Here is a 19,818-nt window from a genome sequence, read left to right as displayed (position 1 = left end):
GGGGGGGGGGGGGGGGGGTCAAAATTCTTCAAAAATTGCGTTACGTAATAGTTAAACGCCCATTACAGTGCGTTACGTAGGGGGGGGGGGAGGGGGGTCAAAAATCGCGTTACGTAATACTTGAACGCTCCCTAATTTCGAATTTTATTTCCTGACTTATTAGACTTTTGATTCATAGATGGTGCTAGTAGCATCTTTGGTAATTATTTTGATAATTACCCGGAAAGGATTTGATTTCAGTTCAGTCTCAGCTTGCCTCTACCCAGGTGCTGCGATGAGGAAATGGCTATTCCGAAATACGTATAAGCACATAGTAGAGCCTCTGTACTGTAATCAAATCTGAACCAACTTTTCTTTTCTTTTAATTGATATTTCTCCATTTTACTAACGTCAAATAAGACTAATTTTATTTCTTTATCAAATAAATATTTACTCTTCGCATAAATTGGCAAGTTAATCTCGCTGTAAATATCTATAAGAAAGTAAATTCGTCAGTTTAACTTTAAATTATCGAAATTATATTGAAACAAAATAAAAATATAAACGTCTAATAAATTTTATTCGACGAATAACTATTCATTGATTTATTTGTTGTTGGTGAAACCGGATCTTAGGTCCGGTTTCACCAACGACAAATACAGTCGAACCCGCTTATTGGAATACCTGTTAAAGGAATATCCCGCTTTAAGGAATAAAAATTTGAGGTCCCGAAACGTTTCTACCAGGCATCAATGACCAGTTATTAGAATAACCCCGTTATAGGAATACTTTGCTTGGCACGAAGGCTATTCCAATTGTAGTAGTTTATTCTATGAATAAAGTTAATCGACCAATAAACTGACATTTCTCCATTTTACTAACGTCGCATAAGGACTTATTTTAGTTATTTATCAAATAAATACTTACTCTTCGAATAAATTGGCAATAAATATTTTTAGGAAAGTAAATTCACCAGTTTTACTTTAAATTATCAAAATTATATTGAAACAAAATATAAATATATAAACGTCTAATAAATTTTAATCGACGAATAACTAACTATTCATTGATTTATTTGTTGTTGGTGAAACCGGACCTTATATATATATATATATATATATATATATATATATATATATATATATATATATATATATATATATATATATATATTTTAAACAATGTATTCCTAAAACTTCTTAACTTCGAGTCACGTGACTTTGTTTTTAATGTTTATGATTTTCGTAATTCGGTGTAAATTCATAATAGAGATGTAAAACATCACATGTTTTTCAATTTCTCTCAAGTACTTCTTTTATAAATAAAAAAGATCAGATTTAAGAGGCTTGGGAAATAAGATCTTCCTTTCTCAAGTTGGGTTGTGTTTAAATCCTCGTTTCATTCCCGGATGTATAACAAAGGAACCATATTATCTTCCAGTTTGAAAAGCACAATTCTATCCTCCAGTTGTAATTTTATTTATTTATCGTATGGCACTTGACACATTGGGACCGTGCAAGTTCGGAAGAGCGCCACCTAGTTTCATAGCTCAGCATCATTTTTAGCACTTTTAATTATAGGTATTGGCCAATTATATTAGTCCTGGTTACTGGATAATTGTTAAGGCCATAGCCCAAAAAAGAATAAGAAGAAAAAGTAAGATTGAGGTTATGTTATTAAAAGGTAAACATTGTATGCAAATCCACTTTTCTCTTTGTATTAATTTGTGCTTAGAAGTTGGAAACGAAAAGAACATAAATTGACAATTTTTTGTTGTATTTTTACAATTTATAACACATCATTTGCGAAATCCCATTTTTTTTTCAATGACAGTAAGTGTGAAATATGTCAATATGACAATTTCAACTGACAATATGAATTATAGAAAGTTATGAGATTTCTCCGCTACTCTCGCACGATCGTTTCTCGTATCCCCTCCAAGTACTTGCACACAGCGAATATTTTGTATAAAACATAGTACATAGGTTTACAAACGAACATCTAGCTTATTTATATAGCCTATCGACTCTGGAGTCGCCATTAGGAAATCCTCTGACCTGCCATGATATGATTTTGTGGGACACTGTTCTGTGATGGGACAGATGATTTGGGGTTGTCCGCAGTCACAAAGTGGAGATGGTCGTTTACCCTATTTGTGCATCATGTAACCACATTTCCCGTGTTGGTTTCTGATCCTGATCCAGTTGTAATAAAAAATAATAAAAAAAAAAACAATAATTCTTTGAATAGTAACTTTATTTCACATAAAAAGTTTTGCATTCCAACACACTTTACAATTAAGGTATAATCATAAGAAAATAATATAAAAGAAAGAAAAAAAAGGATATAATTATATCATTCGACCAACACACTCTGAATATATTTCAAAACGAGGAAAACAGTAATCGAATCAATCCTAAAAAAATGTCAAGATTGGTTTTTACGTTATAATTATATAATATACATATTTATCAAGATGCAAATAACATTAGATTTATTATATTTTATAACATATCAGCAATACAACTTCCCATGAGAATAATTAGTGAAAATAAAAAATTGATAAATACTTTACCAAGAATTTATGTAGCCTTTGTTTTCGTATGTATAAATTTCGCAGTCTAAATAAAAAGCACATATCTATTTTTTTTGACCCACTGTGTATGTTTTACGTATTTATATTGTATAAGATTTTACACTAAATAGATAAAATACAAACAATTTTTAATGAGTTAATTACTAAAAATTTATATTATTCATCTGTGTTTGGGGCATAAAAATATATTTTGTCTTAATGATCTAACACCATGGCCGCTAGCCAATGTTAAAAAATCGAAGGTGCCAACCATTCGATTACTTCTTTTTCTGTGATTATGTTTAGTGAATGTTGTTTAATCACAACGGAATTTAGATATGTATATTGATTTGAAGTTAACAGTACAAATACATCTGATATTGTCTCCATTTTCTATATTCGCAATAGCCATTTCCGACAGAGGGCGCTCATGATTTCAAAGATGGACGATAACTTCGGAAAATCAATTCATTTGTCATTTGATCTCGAAGCCGTAAAACGATGAATATGAATCATTTACACGTTTAAATGTAATAAAAGTAATCGTTCTCAGTAAAATGTAAACTAACCACCGTCATGTACTTCGTTATAGGTTTGCCAATTCGCAAAATTCATTGCCAAACTTTTCTTATATTCTCGTCCAACGGAAACTTATGTAAGGTAATTTGTGTTTGAGGAGTATAATAGGGTGAACATTGAGGAACACTGCAATAGTTTTTTGAAGTCGAAGTCATTGTTAATTACAATATCAACCGGCCGTAAATATGTACACAAATTAATGACAATTTAAATGTTTTCCCGAAGTTGATGCTTTTGAAATTTACCACCAGGCGTCGCCAACATTGCGGTTCTTCGCGTATTTTGAGAAAGGCTTTTGATCTGAAAGTGCAAAAGTTATATCTTAATTTTTTTCTAACTTTGTGTTCTCTTATTCTCATAAGAGATTGTAAAACTGAAATGTCACAAATACTTTCAAACAAGATCAGTAGAAGTAGGTTTGCTATAACAGACAAGTGGGAAAGTTTTTTGTTTATTTTAGATACAAAATAGAAAGTGGTTCGTAACTGTTGTCCGCAGAGGAAATTAGAAAAAAATTATGTGTTTTCTACAAGTAGAGATTTTTTTGGGAACACTGTTTCTTTTAGCACCTTGACAAGTCACAGCTTATTTCTGTGCAGCATTGTCGGTCATTTTATCATAAATATATAGATCACTTAACTACGTTTGTTTTAATCATGGAACGTATGTCAGATACGTAATCATCCGAGTGATTAATTAGATTTAAGGTACTAGTACACTTTAGAAGACCAAAAATAATAATTATTTTCAAGATTTTTTTTCCCAGAACCTTTATTAAAAATGAACATAAAACTTTTTACATATTAATATCTAACTCTTAGAGAGTACAAAAAATATATCTTTTTTCATTTGTGCACGTACGCTAATATTGTAGAGGGCGCAAAAGTCGAGGCCTCGAAAAATGATGGCGGACAGCTAATCTCAGGATTGGGATATCTGAAACAAAAATATCGTACTGCATTTGAAAGAGGAAGGTTTCTTACGTGACAATTTACCACAATTTGACCAAAAAATAAAAAATAAATATTTTTTAACCATGAAAAACTGAAGAAAAACGGGTGATTTTTTCACAATTTTTTTTCAAATTATCGTAAAATCTTTTTTTTTGCGAATTTTTTCACTAAAGGTGGTAAATTGTCACGTAAGAAACCATCCTTTTTCAAATGCCGTACGATTTTTTTGCTTCAGAGATCCCAATCCTGAGATTAACTGTCCGCCATCGGAACTAATTTTTTTCGAGGCCTTGACTTTGGCGTCCTTTACAATATTAGTGTACGTGCATAAATGAAAAAAAAATATATATTTTTTGTATTCTCTCGCACATCAAAGAAACATGAAACGTAAATTACGTTTCATGGAAATAAAACACTGCTAAACAAATATACGTCCGGCCATTTATGAAACTCTTCGAAAATAAAAATGTGTCATGAGCATGAATCACACTCGTTTCATTGGTAGGCGGACTTTGAGATTTGTTTAGCAGTGTTTTATTTTCATGAAACATGTTTCACGTTTCATGTTTTTCGTTTCATGTTCATTTTTAAGAAAGATTCTGAGAAAAAAAATTTTGAAAAAATGCTTATCTTCTAAAGTGTACTAGTACCTTAACGTACCATTATCTTTCAATTCAAAGCAATTCAAATCTTTCAACAAATGAATGAATGAAAATGAGTGTGCCATCTCTTGGAGTAAATATGTATTTAAAAGTTGAAAATGAGAAGAACTTCTAGAGAATAGAGAGTTATTCTATAACCTCTAAATTGACATATCCTAATTCTTGCATTCACCTAAGATATACTGATGTGTTACGATTTAGTTGGTGTAAGTATAAATGATAAAATTTGGACAGATTCAGAGGATCTGTGTTTAAACGAAATTGGCAGATCCAGATTTGAACTATACAGTCCAGATCTTACCCCAAAAATGATTTCTTTTTGTTTCAAACATTCTTACTTTTCTCCAATTCCCCAATTTCATTAAAAAATATGATTTCGAAACATCTTATATTAAAATAAAATATGTAAATAATATTAAAACGTCACAAGAAAATAGCTTCAGAACAATCTTATATTGATAAAAAATGACAACTTCAGTTAATGATATACGATATAAACTTACGTGCATAGAAATCGGCCCACTTAAAAATTTGGTCATTTTTGATGTCTCATATTTCCTAAACCTGTTGGCCGATTTAAGTGATTCTTTCATTTAAGCGATTCACTTAAATGAAATGGTTCATTTAAGTGATTCTCTATAGCCTGATTCTTTAACAATACCACTGTAATAATAGGTTTACTTGTTGCTAAACATGTAAATTTTCATTGTATACCGGGTGTACCAATTAAACTGTATTTTTTTCTCAAAGTTCGCATCACCCTGTGGAATATTCTAGCATTTATAAAATACTCAAATTAAAACCCAACTATACCCTCAGGTTTTCTTAACATTTTGTTTTATGATTCATTCGTTTATGTTGGATAATAAAAAAGTTAGGTACTTCAACAACTAGACCTGTTCTTCATCAATACACGGTGTTTTTTAAATAAGTGCGACAAACTTTAAGGGGTAATTCTGCATGAAAAAATAATGACAGTTGGCTTTATAAACGTATGTCCGCAAATGTTTCGTTTCCGAGATACGGGATGTTTAATTTTTTCTTACAAACTGACGATTTATTTATTGCTTTAAAACCAGTTGAGATATGCAAATGAAATTTGGTAGGATTTAAGAGACAGTTATTGCGGATTTTCTGACATAAAATTAAGAATTTTATATTCACCATTAGCATGCATACGGGTAATATGATCGGTCATATTACGCGTATGCGCGCTAATGGTGAATATTAAATTCTTAATTGTATGTCAAAAAATGTGCAATAACTACGTCTTACAGCCCACCAAATTTCATTGGCATATCTCAACCGGTTTTAAAGCAATAAAATAAATCGACAGTTTGTAAGAAAAAATTCAACGTCCCGTATCTCGGAAACGAAACATTTGCGGACATACGTTTATAAAGCCAACTGTCATTATGTTTTCATGCAGAATTACCCCTTAAAGTTTATTTAGGAGCTTATTTAGGAACACCGTGTATTGATGAAGAACATGTCTACTTGTTAAAGTACCTAACTTTTTTATTATCCAACATAAACGAATGAATCAAAAAACAGAATGTTGAGAAAACCTGAGGCTCTAGCTGGGTTTTAATTTCAGTATTTTATAAATGCTAAAATATTCCACAGGGTGATGCGAACTTTGAGAAAAAAACAGTTTGATTGGTACACCAGGTATACGATGAAAATTTGCCTGTTTAGCAACAATATTATTACAGTGGTATTGTCAAAGAATCAGGCTATAACATGTTCAAAAAATCACTTAAATCGGCCAACAGGTTTAGGAAATATGAGACATCAAAAATGACAAAATTTTTAAGTGGGCCGATTTCTATGCACGTAAGTTTATATACGATTCTTGTTAATTTATGAGTTAAATAAATTGATGTTTAAATGTTGAATGGGTTGCATATGCGAGTTCATTTTGAATTAAGTAAAAAAACAGACGTACTCGCAATCATTTATTGTTAACTTCCGACGACCGGTTTCGCTCTCTATAATATGCAGAGGATCTATAGCTGCATCATTTAGTTTACTTGTAACCGTTAACCTGAAGATGCTGTGCATATTATAGAGAGCAAAACCGGTCGTCGGAAGTTAACAACAAATGATTGCGAGTACGTCTGTCTTTTTACTTCATTTAAATTGATTTTTGTTACAATTCTGTCCTCCTCTATTGACCTTTGTCGCTATCGTTTTTAACCTCTATATGTAATTTATTTGTCTCAGGTTTTATTTGTCCCTATAGATTAATTCTTATTAAACAAAACAGTTGTTTAAAAGCATAGTGAGAGTTGGTGGAAGTTCCAGAGATTAGTCGTTTTAGATTAAGTTTCCTTTTACCTTTTTTTTAGAATCAAAATGTGTTTGGTCCCTCATAGAATAGATTCTCGCTTTTTGAGCTTTGAAAACGCCCAAAGAAGCAGAAACAGTCACATTGAATCTTACGTGAAAGTAAACCATACTTTGTATATAGGCTATTGATTATGTATTTTAGAAAGGAACTACAACGTTAACAGGGTTTTATTGCTTCATATATAGTCAATGGACCTCTATATTTGAAAAAAACCGCGGAGTGCTACCATTGAAATAGGTGCGTTTTGAGAAAGGGGTGAATTAGTCTCTAGGCACAGGGCGAATTAGGGTGAGTTCTATGCACATTTAGTGCAAAGACGTGTATAGGAAAATTGTTCCAGGTTAAATTTACTATCGAAATATCACATTTTAAAGTCAAAAACGCGTTTTTTTACAAAAATATATCCAAAAGAAAAGCAAGAAAAAAACATGATAGCAATTTTGTTTTTTGCCCCTTAACTTTTATCCACGGGGATATAGGTATAGGCATTGCTTCACAGAAAAATAACTTCCATCCTTCCTCTTTAAAATGGCGTTTAGTAGAAGTACCTGTGATTTAAAATTTTCAAAATATGATTTTTCAAATTTCGCTACTCACAGCGATTTTGGGATAATTTCAATGTTACTTCGCAAACATTGTTCTGCAACTTTTTTCTACGCATTTCTAGGTACACGCAATGGTACATTTAGTAGAAAGAGAAGTCAATTACCTTTAAAATGTTCTATCGTAGAAGGCCGTATGGCTATATTTAAGCAAGATATGGTTTTTCAAAATGTTATACTTTTAATGATTTTTGATATATTTTACGATTATTTGAAATTTCTCATTATAACTTTTTTTATTGTATATTTGGGTATAAACATTATTTAATAAAAAGGAAAGCTTATTTTCTTTACTTTAAAATGGTGTACTGTAAAAAATTCTAGGACTATTTTTAAACAAGATATATGCTTTTTCAAAGTGTGACATATACACATGCAATAGTTGGAACCATATGAAAACTTTTTTAGTATTAATTTTATGAAAAAAGTTATTCTTTATAAAATGCTCTGCCTAGTCTGAAACCTAAAATGCAATCATCAGATATAAAATTTTATTAATAGTGTACGAGGTATGTTAAAAAATATGAATTTGCTCAGGAGTAAAGTACCTTTATTTTTCACAATATCGAAAAGTGTTATTAAGAAATATTTGGAATTAAAAATTATATTATAATATGCAATTATATTCTTCTAATTGAAAAAAAAAAAAATAAATTTTTTTAAAATTTTTGCAAATTACGGATACTCTTGCATATCCTACGGATATCTTGTTTAAAAAAAGTCCTAAATTTTTTTGGAATACACCATTTGAAAGTAAAGAAAATATGCTGTTTTCTATTATACAATGTATATCCCTAAATGTACAAGAAAAAAGTCATAATGAGAAATTTAAAAAATAATAATAAAAAATATAAAAAATCATTAAAAGTATAAAACCTGTAAAATAGTCAAGCAACCTTATACAATAGACTTTAATTATACAAAGACTAGAATTTTAAAGGTAATTGACTCCTCTTTCTAATAAATGTACCATTGAATATACCTAGAAATGCGTAAAACAAAGTTACAGAACAATGTTTGCGAAATAATGCAGAAAATGAACCAAAAATGCTGTGAGCGGCGAATTTTGAAAAATACAATTTCGGAAAATATAAATCCTAGAGACTTCTACCAGACGTCATTTTAAAGAGAAAGAATGTAAGTTATTTTTTGCTGAAGCAATGTCTATACCTATATCCTCGTGGAAAAAAGTTATGGGACAAAAAACAAAATTGCTTTCTTTCGTGTTGATTTTTTGCTTTTCTTTTGAATACATTTTTGTAAATAAAAATATTTTTGACTTTAAAATATAATATTTCGATAGTAAATTTAACTTGGAATAATTTTCCTGTAGACGTCTTTGTACCAAAAGTGCATAGCACTCACCCTAATTCGCCCCTGTGCCTAGGGACTAATTCACCCCTTTGTCAAAAACGCACCAATTTAAATGGTAGCACTCAGCGGTTTTTTCAAATTTAGAGGTCTATTGACCATGTGCGACAATAAAATTCCGTTAACGTTGTAGTTCCTTTTAGCTCTCTTATTTTGAACATAATCAATAGAATAATAGTACAGTCCACTGCCTTACTAAAACTACTATTGTTCCTCAAAATACGAAAACCCAAAATGGTCAATAATTGTATTCTATTAATGTAGAATATTACAGAAGTCTTATTTAATTGACTTTCATCCTATAAACCTATACCTCTACTAACCTTGATCTAAAAATAAATGTAAATACAAAACATCGTTAACGGCGTCGTCTGGAAGGCCTGTCCCTATGTCGGTCTCTGGATCCTCTAGATCTACTTCTGGAAGATCTAGCAGATGAGCGTCTGCGCCTTCTAGTTCTGGAACGAGATCTGGAGTGCGACCTTTCTTTTGGACTGAGTCGTCGTCTCTTTTTTCTGAAAAATGTAAATACAAAAAATCAATGATATTCGTAAAAAACATGTGTGACAAAGATATGGAATACTAAAAAAAAGCTACCACCATTGAGGCGAAGGTAGTAAGTGGTTGCCCACAGTGAGGAATGCTGTCTCCACTGTTGTGGGCCACGCTGATGGATTACTTATTAACAAAGCTGCCCAGCCAACGGTTTCTATTGCCTGGGTAACGCTGATTACCTGGCAGTTGTAATCAAGCCAAGTACTTAGGTGTAATATTTGACCAGAAGCTGACTTGGAATTCGCATCTCCAAATATCACACATATCTCCGAAAGAATAGTTAGTGTAAAAGTCAAACTGGATGTCAAACCTCTGAACGTGATAGCGATCTATGCACCTGAGAACAACAGGGATGCCACCATAAGAGAAAGCTTCTATGAACACCTTCAGACTGTAATAAACGAAATTCCAAACGATGAATATATAATCATTATGGGTGACTTTAATGCCCGTGTTGGCAATGACACAGTTCCGGGAATTAAACAGCGATATAATGAAAATATCAGAAATGAAAACGGAGACCTTCTGACGGACCTCTGCAGCATAAATGAAATACGAATTAACAATACATTTTTCCTTCACAAAGAACAATACAAATACACTTTCGAAAACACTAGAGGACAAAGATCTATGATAGACTATATTCTGTCGAATAGAGAGTTACACCCGTCTCTAATCTTGGATGTAAGAGCACTAACATCAGGAGAAATAGGAAGCGATCATAAATTGGTATTGTGCAAAATCAGAATGAAAACACATATATGTGATAACAAAACAGCAGAATACACCACCAAGATTAAAGTCGAAAGCTTACAGGACGACTCCACAAGATACCTATTCCAAAAAAGACTAACGAAAAAAGCAGCAACATGTATATCACAGAAAGTAAAGGAGTCGAAGAAAGCTGGGCAAAAATTAAGTCTAATATCTTAGCCTCAGCCAAGGAAGTTCTTGGTGAAAGAAACATTAATAAAAATAAATCGCTTCCAAGACGAAGAACTCCATGGTTTTATACAGAAGTGAAGGAAAAATGTAAAGAGAAGAAAAAAGCTTACCTAAAATACAAGTAAACTAAAACACAAGAGGCATACGATAATTATAAGACTATAAGAAACGAAACATATTCAGTAGTAAGAAGAATAAAAAATGATCACTGGGAACGTTTTTCGAAAGAAATGGAACATGATTTTTATGGTCTCCAAAAGGAAATATGACGCTTTATAAGAGGTCAAAGAACGGAGGTAAATGAACTAATAGAAACAAAATACATAGAAAAGGATACATGGATTGACTATCTAAAAAAGCTCTATGCAGAGGAAGAACAAATGATGTTAGAACCGGAAACACCAGAAATTACCACAAATAAAGATGTTAATGTGCACAGGAAGTACGAACAACACTCGAAAAGCTGAAAAACAGAAAAGCTGCAGGTAAGGATGGAATACCAAACGAATTACTGAAATATTGTGGAGCAGCAATGACAGAACAATTAACAACATTAATTAACAAAATCATAAAACACAATAAAATACCGGAAGAATGGAGAACGAGCGAACTAATTCTACTATTCAAAAAAGGAGATAAAAAGCAGCCAGAAAACTACAGAGGTATCAACTTGTTAAATACTACCCTAAAACTTACAACTAAAATCTTACAAGACGTAATGAATCAGAGGATAAGTTTAGCATATGAACAACAGGGTTTTCGTACTGGAAGATCATGTACAGATGCAATATTCGTCATAAAGCAAATTACTGAGAAATCACTAGAGTATAATATACCAGCATTTCTATGCCTGATTGACTTAAAGAAAGCATTTGACAGAGTAAGACTCAAAGATGTAATCCATCTTCTGTATAATAGAGAAGTCCATCTAGATATCATAAAAACTATTGAGAACATCTACCAAAACAACAAAATGGAAGTCAGAATAGATGGACAACTTACAGAACCTATAGATATAGGCAGCGGAATAAGACAGGGAGACTCACTGAGTCATATGCTTTTCAATTTAATCATGGATGAAATCATCAAAAACGTCAACAAAGGAAGAGGATATAGAATGGGAAACAAAGAAGTAAAAATACTCTGCTACGCAGACGACGCAATTTTTTTTTATTTGTGACTTTCGCACTTAGCTATTTAGCCAGATACAATTTGATAATAATTAATACTAATACAAAAAAACTATTAAACCTAATTTAAAAAGAAAAACATATTATTCTAATTTACTTAATACTTAATAAAAAAGTGTCTATCTATACCTACTATTGCAAACAGGTCATAATAGTCAAAAGAAAAAAAAAACCTCTTAAAAATTCCTAAAAGACATTACTATAAATAGGGAAAAGGAGGGAAAATAAACAATTGGGTAAAAAAAGGTTAACGAAATTGGCTAAGATTGATTACAGACATACATTTGTACTATGTATACATTTGATTAGACAATCATATACTCTTTTGTCATTAGTAGCCAATAGGTTATTTATTTGGTACGGAGGAAATATTTGCAGCGTTTGCAAGCTGCTTAAAAGAGTTCCTGAATGCTGAATATATTTGGAACAGTTAAAAAAGATATGATTAAGATCTCCTTGTTCTTGACATGTTTCACATAAGTATGAATTGTAAATTTTGATTTTAGCAAGATGAGTAGGATAACAAGCATGACGCAATATTGATAGCCCAAGATGAAGATAATCTGCAAAGATTAGTCCACAGATTTAACATAAGAGCAAAAGAATTCAATATGACAATTTCATTTCAGAAAACCAAAACAATAGTAATCAGTAAAGAACCAATCAGATGCAAAATAGAAATTGATGGTATCAGTATTGAACAAGTAATGGAAGTAAAATACCTTCAAATTACATTCCAAGACATTACATTGTAGACTCAATAAATATTTGAGTCGTAATGTGACAAAAGATTATGTTTGTCGGCTAGGTCTAGAAGAAGAGGAAACTGCATTATATGCCTTATGCCATTGTAAAATAAAAAGATATAAATTCAGTGTCTTTCATTTGTTTAGTTGTAAGTTATTAAAAATAAATAAAGTCAACTAAAATTAAACTTAGTGCCTAAAAACATAAATAATAAAATAGTAAAGTCAATCGCGTAAAGTCAGTTTTATAACAGTAGACTCAATAAATATTTGAGTCGTATATGTGACAAAAGATTATGGTTGTCGGCTAGGTCAAGAAAAAGAGGAAACTGCATTACAATATGCCTTATGCCATTGTAAAATAAAAAGATATAAATTCAGTGTCTTTCATTTGTTTAGTTGTAAGTTAATAAATAAAGTCAACTGAAATTAAACTTAGTGCCCAAAAACATAAATAATAAAATAGTAAAGTCAACCGCGTAAAGTCAGTTTTGTAACAGTAGACTCAATAAAAATATTTGAGTCGTATATGTGACAAAAGATTATGGTTGTCGGCTAGGTCAAGAAAAAGAGGAAACTGCATTATAATATGCCTTATGCCATTGTAAAATAAAAAGATATAAATTCAGTGTCTTTCATTTGTTTAGTTGTAAGTTAATAAATAAAGTCAACTAAAATTAAACTTAGTGCCTAAAAACATAAATAATAAAAGAGTAAAGTCAAACGCGTAAAGTCAGTTATATAAGAGTAGACTCAATAAATATTTGAGTCGTATATGTAGGGTTACCATAATTTATTAAGGCCAAATCCGGACAGGGATTGTCCAAGGGGTTGTAGAAAATGTAAAATGTGAATTTGACTGTGTTGCTACCTCTGCCAGTTTAAAATACATATACACCTATGTTTTAACATATATGTATATGTACTTTAAACCTAGAAAATAATATTACAGAACGATATAAAAAAATATTTTTAGAGTTAAAATAATAAATTGCAAATATATAATGAAGTTATGTTTAATACAATTTTACTTAATTAAAAATAAACAATTTAAAAACATTCATAAAAAAGAAAAGGATAAACATTCAAGTTTTGCTTAGTCTGTACTGAGCCCAGGGATAGGTTGTTCTTCTCTCGTACTTTTCAGAAGACATAATTTTTCTCAAAAAGTCTTGTCATTTTTTATTTTGTCACGGAATTCGGAACATGACATTACATAATTTGCTTGAATATTGAGAAGCTTTTTTACAACAGGCAAAGATAATCTTCCTCTTTCAGCCGTTCATATAAAATTCATCATCGAAAAGATACGTTCAGCTGGAGCGGAAGTACCAGGCAGACAAAAGATGAAATCGACTACTTTAAAAATATTCGTAAAGGAAACGTTGCTTTTAGAAAATGCTTTAATTTTTTCCATCTGTCATGAGTGTTTGGGGTTTCTTCTTTAGGTAGTAAAGCCCATTTAGGTACGACCAACTTAACTAGGTGCTGTGCAGAATGAAATTTTCCACCGTTCGGCCAAGTGTTTTCCATTTTTTTAGTAAAGAAAAAAATCCGGACATTTCTCATATCCGGACGCCAATCCGGACATGTCTTTCAAATTCGGACTGTCCGGACGAAATCCGGACGTATGGTAACCCTACGTATATGTGACAAAAGATTATGTTTGTCGGCTAGGTCTAGAAGAAGAGGAAACTGCATTATATGCCTTATGCCACTGTAAAGGCCCTAAAAGATTGCAATTCCTAGAACTCGGCAAGGAAAACCCAGAAGCGTCAGACTATATGAAAAGGCCAGTATTAAGTCTGTGGAGCCTTATCAAAAGGACACGGCTGGATAGGGTGATTTAAATGACATAGGGGAACATAATATATCTCCAAAGGTTGCATTGTACCTGGCTATTAGCCACCTTGATTTGTAATCTGTAATGAGAAGATTTTGTTCCATTAATCATTCGTAGAAAGGTTTTAGTACGAACTGAGTATTTAACCACTTGTTTTATTCTCAATTGTATTCTGATACAATATATGAAGAAATGTGAGACAAGACTGAATATAAAATTCATAAAAAATAATTACCTATCTCTGTCACTGTCAGAACTGCTCGAACTACTTGAGCTACTGGAACTGGACGAATTCAGTCTCTTTCTAGGCTTAATGTCCTTTTTGTCTTCAAGTTCTTGCAAAACTTTGCACGTCTTCAACAACTTCTCCTTTTCGATGGCTTCCCTCTTTGCTAATTTGACCTTCTCCAACATTTCGCTTTCCTCTTTGGCTTTCCGTTGCTTTTCTTCCATTAGTCTCTACAAAATAAAAAATAGCAAATCAAAAATACGATATTTTAACAATAGAGACCAAATCTCTATTGTATAGGTATTAAACTATTAACCACCCTTAATACAACTAACTGGAAGATGTTTTCAAAACAATGGAATGGGCAAACATGGAAATAAACATAAATGGAAAGAAACTAAACCACCTAAGATATGCAGACGATGTAGTAATAATAACATCAAGTTTTGAAGAACTAAAAATGAATCTGAACAAATAGGTCTAAAAATGAATTTTACCAAAACAAAAACAATGACAAACACACAAGATAATAGAAACGTAATACTAAACTAAACCAAAATATAGAAACGGTTAATGATTATATGTTACAGTTCAAGTTGATTATTATTCCTAGTTTGAGTTAACTCAAATGGCTGGTTTTAGTAAAAGTTGATTATAAATATAAAATGAAGATTTTTATTCAACATTTACTAGTAAAAGTAGACTCCAACTAGAAAAAGTATACTCTTCCTAATGCCATTTAGTAAGAGTTGATTCACACAAACAACCGATTCTAGAAATTAAATGTTACGGTCAAAACCAAGAGACGCACACTCATCAAAAACGCACGTGATATTATGCTTGTATAATCTACATTTACTGAATCGATCCAGGAATAGTGAACTCAAACTAGTAAGAGTTAATTATATTTTTCCCGCGATCTACTTTTACTAACAAGGGTTAGAAAAAGTCTACTTTAACTAGTAAAAGTTGAATTAAATTTTTCAAATTAACTCTTACTGCTCGTTTTAGTTGGAGTTGACTCGAACTAGGAATAGTCAACTCTAACTGAGAATCAACTTGAACTGTAACATAATATATATTTGAGACAGATAATAAAAATAAATAAGGAAAACCAATCAGCGGAGGTAAAAAGAACGGTCAGATTAGCCTGGGCAGGATTTGGGAAATTAAAATGGGTCTTAAAGAATAAAAAAATACAATACTTAAAAACAGAGTGTTTGACCAGTGCATACTCCCAATTCTCACATACGCATGCCAAACATGGACCTTGACCAAAGCAAACATGGATAAAATATTGAAGACACAAGGAGCCATGGAGAGAGCAATGTTAGGAGTAAAATTAACAGACAAAAAGCAAAACAACTGGGTAAGAATTAAAACAAAAGTCAAAGACGCAGGACAACATATAGCCAGGCTAAAATGGAGCTTCGCAGGTCAGAACGCCAGCCAAACGGACAATAGGTGGAATACCACGATACAATAATGGAGACAATGGACAGGAAATAGAGCAAGAGGACGACCCCAGATGAGATGGGGAGATACCATAAAAAGGATAGTAGGAACATGCTGGAAACACAAGCGAATGGAGGAAACTGGAGGAAGCCTATGTTCAAAAGTACCCAGGGAACTATCCCTTTTTAGCCTATATATACGAAATAAAGGACAAAAGAAGAATACAACTAATATAAAAATGTATTTTATGCCTAATTCTGAATATAAATATTGTTAACCTTATCCAAAAGCCACTGACTAATAAGTAGTGATGTAGGAAGAGAATATTATCAAGAGAATATTCTCGAGAATATTCGCGAGAATTTTCTATTCTCGACGAGAACTATCTACAAATTCAAGGTTATTGAAACTAGAAAAAAAGCAATAAAAGTGTTTGTCTCTAAAAGGAAACAAATGAATATATTGGTAGAATATATTGGATCCTAAGTTTAATAGTGTTCATTTAAGCAGAGAAGAACAAGTTGAGAGAACTGATGACTCGGCTGAAATAATGGATGATTTGGCACTTTATCAGTATAAGGAGGAATTTTTTGGAAAACCGTACGTTGTAAAATTAATTGAAAAACTAGACCCAATGATATGCTGGAAAGGTAGATGTTTCGGAACAAAATTAACTAAAATAGCAGTTGATACATTAAGCATGCCTTCATCCAGTGCAGCGACGGAAACAAGTTTCAGTACTTATGGTTTTATCCACTCCTCTAAAAGAAGCCGCCTTACTGATGAACGAGCTGGTAAGGTAACTTTTATTGCTCACAATTTAAAATTGTTAGAGGAAGACCAATCCATGACTGAGCTGGCGACTCATGAAAAACAAAATCCCAGAATTGGATCCCAATTGAAATGCAGAATGTAGATAACCAGGAAGAGCTAATGATAGAAATAGATTCTAAATCTGAGGCCTGATCTTTTTCAGATTAAATCACAACATCCATTATTTGCTGCTAAGAAGAAAATTTTATTTTTTATCAAACAAATTTTGTGTTTTCTCTTGTTTTGCATTCTTTTATATAAAGAACACTGTTTTTTCGTCTCATAATTTTGTGTATAATTTCATGATTTTTAATATCCTATTTCATCTTTAATAATATCCCTAAGCGCGTCATAGGGTTCATTCTCAGAAAATTCTCCATATCGAGAATATTCTCCGATTTTTCATTCTCGAGAATTTTCCAACACTACTAATAAGTAAACGTAAAACATTACATGACCGTGAATATGGTATAGGATTATTAGTTTTTATTAATAGACGAGAGTATGTCGAAATAGTGTTAGATAGATCAGTATTATTATTTGTTTACAGTTGTGGTTCGAGCACCGTTTTACATCATAAATATAGCATTATTAAACTGAAGACGTTACTATAAATTTATTTAACTAAGTACCAAAAGGCAATCAAAATACGAACCTCTGGTTTTCTTTAACACACTATGATAAGGACTTATTCTAATACCTATATTCCACAATTAACAATTTGAATGACTGTTGAATGATTTAAAAATTGTGTCTTAAAATAAATACAATCTACCTGTAACAGTAGTTTAACCACTGCGATACCTTAACGCGTTAAGCGCTAGACACCATATTGAAGATAGCATTTCATATTGAAAAAATGCCACCCGGGCAAAGGAACTTCGTCATAGCAGTTTCGTCAATACACAGCGGTCACTAGGTACCTCCATGGCGTATGGGGAACTTCCTACATCGGTCCCTATGGACCGCCATGGCGCTTAACGTGTTAAAAAAGTACTATAACTTTTAGTGTGGAAAATTATGCAAAATACATTTATTGTATACATTGAATAACGCTAAATTTTCTAAAAAAACTTAATGTTGGCGTTACGAAATATACCGTTACGAATAGTTATAGTTACGAACTGTCGATGCTACGAAGTGTCACGTCACAAATTGACGGCCTTGCGGATTTTCCGCTACAATTTGTGGCGTTACGAACTGTCTAGTTACGAGATGTCATGGAACCGACTTATTTATATGTAAATAATGATAAACTTACCATTTCTTCCTTTTTCTTTAACTCCAACAACGCCATCTTTTTCCGAAGAATGAGCAATTTCCTGTATTTCTCTTCCGCGTCCTTATCAGCTTTGAACACGTCCTTGTCTTTATCCTTGTCTTCGACCTTGACGTGTTTAGCAGGAACCTCGGGCGTTCTGGAGCGGGATTTCTTCGATTTCTCTTTACTCTTGGACTTCCTCGAACGAGAACGGGATCTTGATTTAGATTTGGATCGGGAACGTGAACGGGATCTCCTTCGTCCTCTATTTCTGTCTCTCGAACGGGATCTTCTTGGAGATTTCTTGTAGTCCCTATAAAAATAACAATTTTGCATATTACTCAATACCTAATTACGAGTATACAGGGTGTCCCCGAAAATAGTGCTTAAACGTATAGGTAGAAAGCAACATGTAGAGCAAAAAAGTCTTATAACATTTTTTTCTAAATTCAACCGTTTGGCTAAAAAACCCAAATACATTTTGATATGCAAATTGAAATATGGCAACTATGTGCAATACAAAAATCTAAAGATAGACAATTCAAAAATAGTAGGTTTCTTTGTATGTTTACAGTTGTATTTGGTAGTAAAGTAATAATAATAAATCATGTAAATATCAAGGGAAACCCATTTTCGGCATGTGCCTTTAGTATTTACATTAAACCCTGTCTTTTTCCTCAACAAACAAACAAATTATTTTTTCTACAACCACTATTCAAAGTGCACTTTTCTGCACGGTTTTATGTTAGCAAACTTGATATTTTCTCACAGTATAAGATATTTGACATTAGTGTGCAGAAAAGTGACGTTTCTGTGCCGCAAAGTGACGTTTCTGTGCCGCAAAGTTCTTTTCTGCACAGTTGACTACCTCATTCTGAGTAACGTTATATTCTGTTTACATCCGTGGACTACCGCATTCTGAGTAACGTTATATTCTGTTTACATCCGTGGTTAAACTTTAGACAAATATATAACCTATAAGACAATTATTATATTTAACTATAGCATAGAAACTAAATTATGGATGTTACAACTGTTTTATTTTACAATTTTATTCTTATTAAACATTTTATAATTATCAAATAACCAATAAGGATTTAGCAACCTGTGCAAGAGACGTCGAATGAAGTAGGTTTTGTGTAAATCCGTGACTGCATAAATATAATGTCAATAATGTGTAATAATTGTTTAAATTTAAACAAATTAAGGCAGTGCATTAATTTTTTAACTGATTTCTGTGCAATTTATTTAGGTATAAGGAATTTAAATTGATTAGTAGGTATTAATTAAATACAGTTTAAAATTTATCACATAGGTACCTATTATAATTAATCGTCATTTGGAAATTGTGATTTTTATTTTTAGGAAAAACTGTGCTTGTAGAAAAAGTATAGTGTGAAACACGTGCAGAAAGGTAATTTCTCACTCGTTTGAATTGCGGCACTCGCTTGCGCTCGTACCGCAACTTTTCAAACTCGTGAGAAATTAGTACCTTTCTGCACTTGTTGCACAATATACTAGTATTGTTTGATTTTCAAACATGGGGTGGTATGGTTTGAAATCAACATTTCTGTGTTTTTTTTAAACTACAGTACCTTTATCAACGAAAACTTTTATAAATTCGCAAAGTCTGTGTGTTATTGCGTCGCCGCTCCTGCAATACTTACAGTAGATTTATCAATGGATTCTTATGTAGTTTTGTCTTCT

The 19,818-nt window shown here is 32.0% G+C and overlaps 1 protein-coding gene across 1 annotated transcript in view; it reads right to left on the bottom strand.

The window, feature by feature from the left end:
• Positions 1–2,217: 2,217 nt before the first annotated feature.
• Positions 2,218–19,818, bottom strand: part of LOC114326901 (peptidyl-prolyl cis-trans isomerase G) — a 66,361-nt gene continuing 48,760 nt past the window's right edge. Inside the window, exons 13-15 of the mRNA XM_050651310.1 lie at positions 18,112–18,424; positions 14,589–14,812; positions 2,218–9,589 (exon numbers count right to left, since the gene is read on the bottom strand). Coding sequence (XP_050507267.1) covers positions 9,433–9,589; positions 14,589–14,812; positions 18,112–18,424 — 694 coding nt within the window. The 3' untranslated portion in view covers positions 2,218–9,432. The remainder of the gene's footprint in view (positions 9,590–14,588; positions 14,813–18,111; positions 18,425–19,818) is intronic.

Source organism: Diabrotica virgifera, chromosome 5 (assembly GCF_917563875.1).
Source record: "Diabrotica virgifera virgifera chromosome 5, PGI_DIABVI_V3a".
Taxonomy (NCBI): Eukaryota; Metazoa; Arthropoda; class Insecta; order Coleoptera; family Chrysomelidae; genus Diabrotica; species Diabrotica virgifera.
Note: the sequence above shows the minus strand (reverse complement) of the source record. Positions and strands in the feature narration are given on the sequence as shown.